Raw genomic sequence first — 14644 nt, forward strand, 5'->3', positions numbered from 1 at the left:
TTGAGTCCACTTGTGTGTAATTTATTCACCTTATAACTACACAGTTGTTCTGTAAAGGTCTGGGTCTCAGAGGTTTGTTTAAGTACATTAGTGATCAAACAGCATCATGAAAACCAAGGAACACACCAGACAGGTCAGGTAGAAAGTTGTGGAGAAGAATAAAGCTGGGTTAGGTTATAAAAAAACATAGCCTACAGTACGCTCTGAATATCTCACAGAGAACTATTCAACTCATCATCCATAAAAGGTCCTTCCTTTTATGGCACAACTGTAAACCTACAAAGACATGGCTATCCACCTAAACTGACAACCCAAGAAAGAAAAACACTAATTAGAAAAGCAGCCAAGAGGCCCTGGTCACTCTGGAGTAGCTGCAGTCTTTTGGGGTATGTCTTTACCAGTTTTGCACATCTGGAGGCTGACATTTTTGCCCATTCTTTGCACACTCTCTCTAGCTCAGTGAGACTGGAAGAGGAGCATCTGTGAACAGCAATTTTCAAGTCTGGCCACAAATTTTCGATGGATTTATGTTTTGAATTTGACTGGACCAAGAACTTGAATATGCACTTAGCTCAAAAAGATCTAGTTTGGTCTCATCTGACCAAAGCACATTCTTCCACATGCCATGTAGTGGACACAGCTTGCATTTGTAAAAAGGTGCTCTTGTTAGATGAGACCAAATTAGAAGTTTTGGGATTAAATGCAAAATGCTGTGTGAGGCAGAAAATTAACTCTGCACATCACCCTGTATACACCATCCCCATCGTCAAACATAGTGGTGGCAGCATCATGCTGTGGAGATGCTTTTCTTCCGCAAGGACAGAGAAGCTGGTCAGAGTTGATGGGAATATGTATGAACTAAATACAGGGCAATCCTGGAGGAAAACCTGTTAGATTCTTAAAGCCTTAGGTATACGTTCCAGCATGACACTGACCCTAAACATACTGCCAGAGCTACAATGGAATGGTTTTGAAAACCTACCAATAGGGGAAATAACCACAAATAAATCAAAAAGATTTCATAATAAAAAATATTATTTTATTAACACATATAAATGAAAAACACTTTAGAAATTAGGGAATGGTGGAAAGCGGTAAAGCTATGCGTTTTGTGTGCAATAGAATGGTTTATGTGTTTTCTGTGATGGATTTGTGTCATGCATATTTTTATATTTTCACATTGATGTCATAATTAATTTCATTATGTGTTCGTAATGTCCCACTCCTCATTGGTGTACTGGGATATTTAGGGCTGTTGGGAAAAATTTCTCATCAAACTTTGATAGAGAACACCAGATTGTGTTCGAAATGCATAGCTTTACCTTTTTCCCCAAGCCAATTTTTTAAATGAATTTTTAATGCTTCAAATAAATTTTAGTAACCTTCCTTTTTTGTTTGATATAACCAAATAACACAGTCAAACATTGCACAAAATAATGTTAACACAATTCCAAAATAATGGAGACATATACCGTATATACCCGTGTATAAGCCGAGATTTTCAGCCCATTTTTTTGGGCTTCCACCTCTCAGCTTATACGCCAGTTATATACCGAGGGGTGGGCGGGGGAGGGGGAGCAGGGGTGTCAGAGACCATACTCACCTCTCCTGGCACTTCTCTGCAGCTCCTGCTTCTTCCTCTGCCGTCTGCTTCCTGCATTCAGCGGTCACGTGGTACCACTCATTAAACTCATGAATATGCGCATATTTATGAGTTTAATGAGTGGTACCATGTGACCAGCTGAATGCACGAAGCAGACGGCAGAGGGAGAAGCAAGGACTGCCGCTGCAGAGAAGACCTTGCGCCAGGAGGGGGTGAGGGGGTGAGTATGACAGGGGCAGAGTGATATTCACCTGTCCCCGTTCCAAGCCATGCACTGCTGTGTCTCTGGGTCCTCCTGCTGTGACAGCAGAGAGCACAATGAGGTAGTCAGTGTGCGCCCTCTGCTGTCACTGCAGAGACCCGGGAGACACAGCGATGGATGTGATGGAACAGGGACAGGTGAATATCGCCAGTGACAGGGTCTCAGGACACCGGTACCTGGCCCCCAGCGACGGAGAGGTGAGTATTTTCTTTTATTGCAGCAGCAAATAAGGGGTATTTATGGAGCATCTTATGGGGCAGTATTAACCCTTGTGCAGCAGCATATGGGGGGTATTTATTGGGCAGCATTAACCCTTGTACAGCAGCATATTATGGGGGGTATTTATGGAGCATCTTATGGGGCAGCATTAACCCTTGTGCAGCAGCATATTATGGGGGTATTTATGGAGCATCTTATGGGGCAGCATTAACCCTTGTGCAGCAGCATATTATGGGGGGTATTTATGGAGCATCTTATGGGGCAGCATTAACCCTTGTGCAGCAGCATATGGGGGGTATTTATGGAACATATTCTTGAGCCAGCATTAACCCTTGTGCGGCAGCATATGAGGGGGTTTATCTATGGAGCATCTTCTTGGACCACCATTTAACCCTAGGCTTATAGGTGAGTCAATAAGTTTTCCCAGTTTTTTGTGGCAAAATTAGGGGGGTCGGCTTATACACGGGTCGGCTTATACACGAGTATATACGGTAGTTCCCTAAGGAATAATACTATAAAGTGCTAGTCCCTATTATAAATTACCCTGCATAGCATGGTAGGCACACAATGTTGGGCATTTGCCGTTTTGCCTTTCTTATTTACCAGTTTTGAGGGTAGCAACAAGGCTACATTGAATTTTCCAGGCAGCAGATTTAACTTGTATGATTACGATATCACTATTATAGAGGTTATTTTTATTTTATTTATTTTTTTATTTGATATATTTTTGTATTATTTAAAAGATTTTCTGAAATTAATTATAATAAGGGAACCAATATAAGTCCTAATTATTCACCGTAACAAGCTCTTCTTATTTGAAGCTAAAAAGAAAGATATCAAATTGTCACTTACTTTTACTAGGACCACTATCTTGTCCAACAATGAATTTCAGCCTTGTCAGATTAGTGGGTAAGGAAAAAATCTTTCCACTCTTGGTTTCTGCAGCTATTCTTTGCTGTGTGCAATGAGAGTGGACTCTGATTACCTGCAAGGAGGAAAGAGCACTTCATTAATTATTCTAAAGCTCTGATGGTATTCATTTTTTAACCATGTGACCTGCATAGTGGATAAACCTACACACCAAACTTGGTGAAATCTGGTCCCTAGTAAAGCCATCCATAATAGATAAAGTCAGCCAAACTTTTCAACTTGTGTGGAAACAGGCAATCATCTAATCTCCGCTAGCAAAATGTAAAAATTCGGCCGGCGGGTCCCATTTCCAAAGTGCTGGGAGATCGAGTCCCGCCAGTTCGTGGACATTCCCCGAGTCCCCGCAGTGCTTCTCACCTTTGTCCAAATTCCCGCAGCGCTCCTTCCGGCTGCAGCCTCGGCCTGGCCTGTCTCCTCTGCTCCCCTGCTTCCTGGTTGCAGGGGAGCGAGCATAGGCCCACTGTCTGAACATTTAAAGGGCCAGCGCACTCTTTTTCCTGAAGTGTCCTCCCAGACAGTCGCTGTGGGATCTATGGGTATTTTAGGTCCGCACTTCCTTTTGGAGGTACCTGGGCAATTTTGTGTCTTGTTTTCCAAATTGCCTTCCCCAGGTCGCAGTCCTGCACTTGTGCTTACCTGTGCTGTTTATTTTGTTGCATGCATTTAGACTCTGTGCCTTTCTCCTAGCACTGTCCTGTCGGTCCGCCACCTTCCCTTGGATTCTGGCAGTATCCTCCGGTCCTCCTGTTACCTCTCCTCCAGTTTCCTGGACCTCCCGCTCCCTACCACGGTGTCTCTCCATCCCACTCGGGTTTGACCCTTCGGTCTTGGAACGTTCACATTCCAGCCTTCCTGGCTGTCTTGGGACAATTCCTGTATAGGGGGTTTGCTCTCTGGTACTCCCTCAGAGGTATTTGGTGTCTCATAGAATCATAGAATCATAGAATCGTAGAGTTGGAAGGGACCTCCTGAGCCATCTGGTCCAACTCCCTGCTCAAAGCAGGATTCGCTAAATCATCCCAGTCAGATGCCTGTCCAGCCTCTGTTTGAAGACTTCCATTGAAGGAGAACTCACCACTTCTCGTGGCAGCCTGTTCCACTCATTGATCACTCTAACTGTCATAAAGTTTTTTCTAATATCTAATCTGTGTCTCCTCCCATTCAGTTTCATCCCATTGCTTCTAGTCTTTCCTTGTGCAAATGAGAATAAAGTTGATCCTTCTACAATGTGACAGCCCTTTAGATACTTGTAGACAGCTATTAAGTCTCCTCTCAGTCTTCTCTTATGCAAACTAAACAATCCCAAATCCTGCAACCTTTCCTCATAAGACAGGGTTTGCAGACCGGTCACCATTCTGGTCGCTCTTTTCTGAACTTGCTCCAGTTTGTTGATGTCTTTTTTAAAATGTGGTGCCCAAAACTGGACACAATATTCCAGATGAGATCTGACCAAAGAGGAGTAGAGGGAAATAATGACTTCACGTGATCTAGACTGTATGCTTCTGTTAATACATCCTAGAATTGCATTTGCCTTTTTTGCTGCTGCATCACATTGTTGACTCATATTCAGTCTGTGATCTATTAGTATACCCAAGTCTTTTTCACATGTGCTGTCACTAAGCCCTATTCCTCCCATTCTGTATATGCTTTTTTCATTTTTATTGCCCAGATGTAGTACTTTGCATTTCTCCCTGTTAAAAATCATTCTGTTAGTTGCTGCCCACTTCTCCAGTTTATTTAAATCTTTTTGAATCCTCTCTCTCTCTCTTCTCTAGTATTAGCTATCCCTCCTAGCTTTGTGTCATCAGCAAATTTAATCAGTTTACCCTCAATTCCTTCATTTAAATCGTTGATAAAGATGTTGAACAATACAGGGCCCAGGACAGAGCCCTGTGGTACCCCACTTGAGACATTCTTCCAACTGGATGTGCAGCCATTTACGACCACTCTTTGGGTCCGATCACTAAGCCAGTTATGCATCCACCTAACAGTTGCCTTGTCCATTCCATACTTAGTCATTTTTTCAATAAGGATTGTATGAGAGACTTTGTCAAATGCTTTGCTGAAGTCAAGATATACTATATATACAGTCTCGGTCTGGGGGGTCCTCCCTGTGGGCACTCCTTTGTTGTTATCCCTAATAAAGTCCTGCATTCACCTTACGTCCTTGTCTGGCTGGTTCCTAGGGTTCAGTTTCCAGAGAGTCCTCTGTGGTTCAGTGGGTCCACTAACATTATTCCGCCTGCCTCGTCATGACACAGAAGATGTTGGGAGAAAGAAGGATTTGGCATGTTGGATTATCACATGCCCAATCCATTGTTTCAGTGGGAGAAAAGTCACTGTTAATGGTGTTTGGTAGAGGCTTATGTCTCTCTACCCATTAAGAAAACATGTATTATTGGCTTAGTTCATGATAGAGTTGGAAAAATAGTTGCTGGCCAAATTAGTTGAGTAGTTGTATGGCCAGCTTTACATTTCCTTGTTTCAACCATATTCATACTTTTTGATATACACATAAAAAATATGAATTATAAAATAAAAATACATAACTAGTGGTGAGCGGACCTGTGGATGTTCGGGTTCGTCAGGTATGGCCGAACTTGAGAAAAAAGTTTGTTTTAAGTTAATGGGGGGGGGGGCTGAACAACCAGCGGTTCCCACGCTGTCCTCTGTGTGATAGCATTGGAAGCAGTGGCTCTGACTGGCACTAACCATACTCAAGTTACCGCCGCTAACACTTCTGGGTATCATGATTCCCATGCTGTCACACAGAGGTCAACGTTTAAGTCAGCGTCTGAGACAAGGTTACTGACTGACACCTCTCCATTGCTAATCCTAAAAATAATTACCCTCATTTTCACTGCACCAAGACAATCAGGAAGATCTGCAGTTAAGCACCAGAATTGGCGCATCAAATATAATGCTATTGTACACTTCTGGGGCAGCTGCAGGCTGATATTTGCAGGTTGGGAATGACCCAATAACCATGGGCATTTCCAGCCTATTAATATCAGCCTACTGCTGTCTGCTTCCTCTTAGCTGGTTATTAAAAAATAAGGGGTACCCCAAGCTGTTTTTTCATTTATTTAATTATTACTAATAACTTAATAAATAAATTAAAAATACTAAAAATAAAATGCAGGGATGAGTGAATGCAAGTCTGGCACTTGTTAGTCCGGCACTTGAGCTACAGCGAGACCCAGTGGCTGTGAACTCTGGTAACCTTTACCATAGTTCACAGCCAACAGGTCTCCCAGGAGCAGTGGGGCCTGGAAACCTTAAGGGAGCCTTTAATGGAGACTTTAAGTTACTGGAGTTTTCAGCTGCTAGAACAACTGAAGGCTTTGAACTAAGGTTACCTTGCATGTGTTTCTAACTGTACTTATACTAATACACAAATAAATAAATGAAAAAACGATGTGGGGGTCCCACCTATTTTTATAACTAGCCAAGGGAAAGCATACAGCTGTGAGCTGGTCTTATTATTTTGGGAAGGCGAAATTATCCATGACTCTATCTTCCTATCAGAGAAATCTGCTTTTTTCTTTCACAAAATTGATCAGTCATTATCAAAAATCTCAATTCTGAAGTAAAATCTGTGATCTAGACTGTATGCTTCTGTTAATACATCCTAGAATTGCATTTACATTTTTTGCTGCTGCATCACACTGTTGACTCATATTCAGTCTGTGATCTGTTAGTATACCCAAGTCTTTTTCACATGTGTTGTTGCTTAGCCCTACTCCTCCCATTCTGTATATGCTTTTTTCATTTTTATTGCCCAGATGTAGTACTTTGCATATTTCCCTGTTAAAAACCATTCTGTTAGTTGCTGCCCACTGCTCCAGTTTATATCTTTTTGAATCCTCTCTCTCTTCTCTAGTATTAGCTATCCCTCTTAGCTTTGTGTCATCAGCAAATTTAATCAGTTTACCCTCAATTCCTTCATCTAAATCGTTGATGAAGATGTTGAACAATACAGGGCCCAGGAAAGAGCCCCGTGGTACCCCACTTGAGACATTCTTCCAACTGGATGTGCAGCCATTTACGACCACTCTTTGGGTCCGATCACTAAGCCAGTTATGAATCCACCTAACAGTTGCCTTGTCCATTCCATACTTAGTCATTTTTTCAATGATTGTATGAGATACTTTGTCAAATGCTTTGCTGAAGTCAAGATATACTATATCTACAGCATTTCCTTGATCCACCCAATCAGTGATTCCGTCATAGAAGGAAATTAAGTTAGTCTGACATGACTTATTAGTTACAAACCCATGCTGACTCTGTTTAATAACTTCATTCTTATCCAGGTACTGACATACATGTTGTTTAATAATTTGTTCAAAGATCTTTCCTGGTATAGAAGTCAGACTCACCGGCCTATAGTTGCCTGGGTCCACCTTCTTCCCCTTTTTGAAGATAGGAACAACATTTGCTCTTCTCCAGTCTTCTGGGACTTCTCCTGTTCTCCAAGAATTTTCAAAGATTATGGAGAGGGGTTCAAAAATTTCTTCTGCTATCTCCTTCAGTTCTCTGGGGTGTAATTCATCTGGACCTGGAGACTTGAATTCATTTAGGTTAGCTAAGTGTATCCTCACTATATTTCTGTTTATAGATATCCTGGATTCTTCTATTCCCTTAATAGGACAGTGAAGAACAGTTGATGTTACATTTCCTTTCTGAGAGAAAACAGATGCAAAATAGGAATTTAAAAGTTCGGCCTTCTCAACATCCTGTCTTACCATTTCATCATTTTCATCCTGTAAAAATCCTATAGCATCTTTGACTTTTCTTTTACTTTTGACATATCCCCAAAATCCTTTATTATTGCTTTTGACATCTCTTGCAAGCCTCAATTCATTGTCAGCTTTAAATAATCTGATTTGTGCCCTGCAGGTTCTGCAGACATCATTATATTCTTCTTTATATATTCTTATTTCTTCTTTAGATATGCCTCCCTCTTTCCATTTTATAAACATTTCTTTCTTTCTTTTTAGCATGTGCTTAAGTTCTGTGTTCATCCATCCTGGTTTCCTTAAATGCTTCCTACTCTTCCCTCTTTTCGGAATTGTTAACAATTGTGCTTTGAGAATTTCATTTTTCAAGATTTCCCATCCTTCCTGGACATTTTTGTCTTTAAGGATATCCAGCCATTGGATCCCTCCAATTCTCTTTCTGAATCCCTTAAAATCTGCCTTTCTGAAATCTAACCTTGACGTCTGAGTCTTCACAGGTCTTCCTCCTCTAGTTATCCAAAATTCTAAAATAGCATGGTCGCTACCTCCTAGGGTCCCAGCCACTTTTACCTCCTCAACCATTTCCTCCCTGTTTATAAGGATTAGATCCAAGGTAGCAGTTCCCCTTGTTTTCTCCCTCCCCTTTTGGAAGATAAAGTTGTCAGCAAGAGAGGATAAGAATTTCCTTGACCTGTTAGTTTTGCCTGAGAGAGATTCCCAACAAATGTCTGGATAGTTGAAATCTCCCATGACAACTGCACAAAGAGGAGCAGCCGCCAACTCCCAGCACAGAGCCGCCACACTGGTGAAGGAGGAGCCACCGCCGACCCCCAGCACAGAGACCCGCAGATAGCACCGCTGCCACCAATGAGATAAAAGGGGGATGATAACTCCACTTACACCTTCCCTGTGAGACGCTCCCTCCCTTCGTCATCGAGACCACTGCCCCACCATATGCAGATTGGTCTGCACTCGGTGTATAAGATGACACCCGGCGTATAAGACGATCCTCGACTTTTAAGAAGATTTTCAGGGGTTAAAAGGTCATCTTATACACCGGAAAATACGGTAAACTAATTATGGAGTGCTATATTCAATGCTCCATGGGAAAAATGTATGGAAATTAGTTGTCTAGCAGAACAAAGTAAATTATATTTTAAGTACCACCTACAGTTGTGGCCAAAAGTATTGACACCCCTGCAATTCTGTCAGATAATACTCAGTTTCTTCCTGAAAATGATTGCAAACACAAATTCTTTGGTATTATTATCTTTATTTAATTTGTCTTAAATGAAAAAACACAAAAAGAATTGTCCTAGAGCCAAATTGGATATAATTCCACACCAAACATAAAAAAGAGGGTGGACAAAAGTATTGGCACTGTTCGAAAAATCATGTGATGCTTCTCTAATTTGAGTAATTAACAGCACCTGTAACTTACCTGTGGCACCTAACAGGTGTTGGCAATAACTAAATCACACTTGCAGCCAGTTGACATGGATTAAAGTTGACTCAACCTCTGTCCTGTGTCCTTGTGTGTACCACATTGAGCATGGAGAAAAGAAAGAAGACCAAAGAACTGTCTGAGGACTTGAGAAACCAAATTGTGAGGAAGCATGAGCAATCTCAAGGCTACAAGTCCATCTCCAAAGACCTGAATGTTCCTGTGTCTACCGTGCGCAGTGTCATCAAGAAGTTTAAAGTCCATGGCACTTTGGCTAACCTCCCTAGATGTGGACAGAAAAGAAAAATTGACAAGAGATTTCAACGCGAGATTGTGCGGATGTTGGATAAAGAACCTTGACTAACATCCAAACAAGATCAAGCTGCCCTGCAGTCCGAGGGTACAACAGTGTCAACCCGTACTATCCGTCGGCGTCTGAATGAAAAGGGACTGTATGGTAGGAGACCCAGGAAGACCCCACTTCTTACCCCGAGACATAAAAAAGCCAGGCTGGAGTTTGCCAAAACTTACCTGAAAAAGCCTAAAACGTTTTGGAAGAATGTTCTCTGGTCAGATGAGACAAAAGTAGAGCTTTTTGGGCAAAGGCATCAACATAGAGTTTACAGGAGAACAAAAGAGGCATTCAAAGAAAAGAACACGGTCCCTACAGTCAAACATGGCGGAGGTTCCCGATTGTTTTGGGGTTGCTTTGCTGCCTCTGGCACTGGACTGCTTGACCGTGTGCATGGCATTATGAAGTCTGAAGACTACCAACAAATTTTGCAGCATAATATAGGGCCCAGTGTGAGAAAGCTGGGACTCCCTTAGAGGTCATGGGTCTTCCAGCAGGACAATGACCCAAAACACACTTCAAAAAGCACTAGAAAATGGTTTGAGAGAAAGCACTGGAGACTTCTAAGGTGGCCAGCAATGAGTCCAGACCTGAATCCCATAGAACACCTGTGGAGAGATCTAAAAATGGCAGTTTGGAGAAGGCACCCTTCAAATATCAGGGACCTGGAGCAGTTTGCCAAAGAAGAATGGTCTAAAATTCCAGCAGAGCATTGTAAAAACTCACGGTTACCGGAAGCGGTTGGTTATTTTGGCTAAAGGTTGGGCAACCAAGTATTAGGCTGAGGGTGCCAATACTTTTGTCTGGCCCATTTTTGGAGTTTTCTGTGAAATGATCAATGTTTTGCTTTTTTCTTCATTCTCTTTTGTGTTTTTTCATTTAAGACAAATTAAATGAAGATAATAATACCAAAGAATTTGTGTTTGCAATCATTTTCAGAAAGAAACTGAGTATTATCTGACAGAATTGCAGGGGTGTCAATACTTTTGGCCACAACTGTACTAGAGGTAGCTACTCAATATGTTTATTTAAGAGTCTTGCAACATGTCAAGGGTTAAATACAATGCCAGAAACTCATCTACACACAACTGTTTTGTGGAGATTGATCCTCATTTTTGTAGACCAGTGTCTTACTGGATGAATCAGATGAGGATATGTGGGGGAAATTCTAGTTCTCCTTAAGGAGATCAGCTAAGTTGTGAGATAATTATTTTAATTCTGCAACAGCTCATTGGCATGCTTTTCTCCCATACAACACTATCTGTAATGTCGGGGTCACACATGCGAGAAACTCGCACGAGTCTCACATCTCAATACCTGGCATTGCTGTCGGCACTCGGGACCAGAGCACTCAGCTGCATGTATTTTTATGCAGCTGAGCGATCCGGTCCCGAGTGCCCGCAGCAGTGCCAGGTATTGAGATGCGAGACTTGTGCGAGTTTCTCGCATGTGTGATCCTGGCCTAAGAATTCATTTATTGAAAAATAAAAAAATAATCTTACTGTTTTGACACTAGCTACTGCAGCTATATTTAAAGAGAATCTGTGAGCTTGATTTATCAATGTAAAGTAAAGGTATGTCATAATGGTGCTGTTATGCAGATTAAATCAATGCCTTTAAGGAATAAATCCACTTTGTGGTTGTTCTCTAATCAGCAAGCATTTGAAGTTTTTGAGTAATAAGCATTAGGTGTATAGGTGTGGGAGGAACGGCCCCCGTCAAGTGTCCGGGCCGGAACCAAGGGAGCCATCATCTAGGTTCCGGGGGAGACGATTCCCGGGGGACAGAATTTGGGGACGGACCGTTGTGACAGACAGATGGGCTGGGGGAGGGACCAGTATAAAGGGGGTGGGGAATCCCCGGGATGATGAGTCAGCAGACCGGGACAGAGGCAGCAGGAGACCGTGGGAGCGACTGAGAGCTAGAGCGGCTTGCCAGTGCCAGGGAAGACGCTCACTGAGGACTCCAGAGGGACGGTGCCAAGACGATCATCCGGGACTTGCTGCCCTGCTCCAACCTGCAGCCACTGCGGCCCCAGTCCAGCCCGCGGCCGCTGCCTCCTCACCTCATCCCACGGCTGCGGCCTACCCACGGTCGCCCGCTGCCGCCTCACCTCAGCCCCCGGCTGAGGCCTGTTCCCCACCGTCCACAGCCGTCCTGCTCTCACCAGTGGCCACTGCAAGTACAGCGCCGTTGGTGGCCACCAACCACTGTCCCACTTCGGTCCGCGGCAGGGGCAAAGCCTCTGCTCGCTGCGGATTCCCCGTCGCAGTTGTTAGCTGCGCAGGTGGCCTGCCCTTCGCCACCTCACATCGCTGCCGCTTGCCCCAGTCCAGGGGCTGCGGCCCATCCGTCCAAGGACTCCGCCGGGGCCTGTGGCGCTCCAGTGTCATCAGAGCGCCAGAGCGCTGGAAGACTCCGCCAGCGCTTCAGCAACTGGGCCCAGCAACTGCTACGCCGAAAGACCACCATCCCGAACAGCCAGGGACATCTGGACGGCTAAGTTGACTATATAATTAAGTATATAATTAAGGACCCATAATCGGCCATACCACAGGCCTATAGTAACCGGCTATTGCCGGACGTAGTCATGTTCTACCACGTTGCTGTTTGCTTGTATAGAGCCCCTGCGAGGGCAACTCTTGTTACCCCTCTGGTTGATCAGGCCGTGACTGAGGAAAGTCACCTCCAGTCTGATAAACGTTATTATTAATAGCACCAAACCAGCTCGCGACTCGTCACTGCATCCTGCGCACCTGTGAGTACCACATAGGGGCGGGACAGTGGGAAGGGTCTTCGGTTCCTGCCCCAGCCCCTACACCTGCCTGTGGTGTCTATATAACAAGTCACTGTTTTGTGAGTGACCTGCCTCATGTTTCAATAAAACTGACGTAATTGAGCCGAGATATCAATTCCACCAACGTCATTTCATTGAAGACAAACCGGGAGGTCAATCTGCACAAGTGCTGTTTTATTGAACACACGCGCACTGCCTGTGGCAAGAATGGTGCTCACACAAAATTTTAAACAGGATGCAGGTCACTTAACTTCGACCTATCACACAGACAGAGGTAGTCAGAGGGGCCGGGGCAGGAGCCAAAGACACTACCCACAGTCCCAGACCTATGCACCTAAAGCTAATTACTCGACGACTTCAAAAGCGGATGAATGAATAACTACAAAGTGGATTTCTTCAATAAAGATATAAATTTAATCTGTAAAACAGCACCATTACATTGCATTTCAAATTATTATGCAATTTTTTTCTCATATTTTTCTAAATGTTTGATTCAAATGAGTTAGTATAATGTTCAAGTAATCTTCCCTTAGAATATAAATCAAATTTAATTGGACAAACCTCCCAATCATAACAGGATTTGTTCAAAACTAAAGAACTCAAAATGCAATGTTCTAGATTATTATGCACAACAGAGTTTCCAAACATTTTATAGGTTGTGATGACCTGAAAATGGTCAATTTTTTAATTTACAGCATTAAAAGTTCACATTTACTGAAAACAAAAGCTTTTTCGATTAAAAACATCTTAACAGGCCAAGTTACATGTTAACACAGGACCCCTTGTTTGATGTCACTTTTGCAGTTGTTGCATCCATTTAACTTGTGAGTTTTTGGTCTTTTCTGCTGGAACTTCATTACAAAATGTAAGCATAGCCTGCGAAAGCTGCAGTTTTGATTGAATTGCCTCCCACTCTCATAGATCTTTTGCTTGAGGATGCTCCAAAGGTTCTCAATATTTTTCAGGTCAGGGAAGAATGGTGGCCAAACCATGAGTTTCTCTCCTTTTATTCCCACAGCAGCCAAAGACTCAGAGGTTATCGTTGCCACATGAGATGATGCATTATTATGCATCAAGATGATTTTGCTAAAAATGGCACAGTTCATTTTGTACCATGGAGGAAATAGGTCAGTCAGAAACTTTACTGTTGTGTGAAAAAGTGTTTGCCCCCTTCCTGATTTCCTATTCTTTTGCGTGTTTGTCACGCTTAAATGTTTCAGATCACCAAACAAATGTAAATATTAGACAAAGATAACACAAGTAATCACAAAATAAAGTTTTTAAATTAAGGTCTTTATTATTAATGGAAAAAAGAAATCCAAACCTACAGGGCCCTGTGTGAAAATCATCTTTGCAGAATTGTTGTAATTCAGCCACATTGGAGGGTTTCCGAGCATGAACCACCTTTTTAAGGTCTAGCCACAACAACTCAATCGGATTAAGGTAAGGATGTTGCCTAGGTCACTCTAAAGTCTTAATTTTGTTTTTCTTAAGCCATTCAGGGGTGGACTTGCTGGTTTGTTTTGGATCATTGTCCTGCTATGTAACCCAAGTGCACTTCAGCTTGAAGTCATGAAGATGGCAGGATATTGCCCTACAGGATTTTTTGGTAGACAACAGAATTCATGGTTACATTAGCCACAGCAAGTCTTCCAGGTCCTAAAGCAGCAAAATAGTCCCAAACGATCAACACCATATTTCACTGTTGTTATGATGCTTCTTTTCTGAAATGCTGTATTACTTCTACCCCAGATGTAATGGGACAAACAACTTCCAAAAAGTCCAACTTTCGTCTTGTCAATTCACAGTATTCTGCCAAAAGTCTTAGGGATCACCAAGTTTCTAGCAAAACTGAGAAGAGCCTTTATGTTCTTATTGCTCGGCAGTGGTTTTTGTCTTGGAACTCTGCCATGCAGGCCATCTTTGACCAGTCTCTTTTTAAAGGTGGAGTCATGAACACTGACCTTAATTGAGGTCTGCAGTCCTTGGGAAGTTGTTGTGTGGTATTTTGTGACCATTTGGATGAGTCGTTGCTGCACTCTTGGAGTAATTTTGGTTGCTGGCCATTCCTGGGAAGGTTCACCACTGTTCCATTTTTTTTTTTGCCATTTGTGGATAATGTCTCTCTCTGTGATTCGCTTGGATTTCTTTTTCCCTTAATAATAAATACCTTCATTTTAAAACTGCGTTTTGTGATTACTTATGTTCTCTTTGTCTTATATTTACATTTTTTTGTGATCTGAAACATTTAAGTGTGGCATACGTGCAAAAGAATAGGATATTGGGAAGGAGGCAAAC

The 14644-nt window shown here is 42.7% G+C and overlaps 1 protein-coding gene across 1 annotated transcript in view; it reads right to left on the reverse strand.

Annotated features, from left to right (window-relative positions):
* LOC141092987 (uncharacterized) overlaps positions 1-14644 on the reverse strand; it is a 76528-nt gene that overhangs the window by 13576 nt on the left and 48308 nt on the right. The window contains exon 2 of the mRNA XM_073579369.1: positions 2937-3069. Within this exon, the coding sequence (XP_073435470.1) occupies positions 2937-3069 (133 nt within the window). The remainder of the gene's footprint in view (positions 1-2936; positions 3070-14644) is intronic.

Source organism: Dendrobates tinctorius, unplaced genomic scaffold (assembly GCF_039654945.1).
Source record: "Dendrobates tinctorius isolate UK_male_01 unplaced genomic scaffold, ASM3965494v1 ptg000062l, whole genome shotgun sequence".
NCBI classification, from domain to species: Eukaryota; Metazoa; Chordata; class Amphibia; order Anura; family Dendrobatidae; genus Dendrobates; species Dendrobates tinctorius.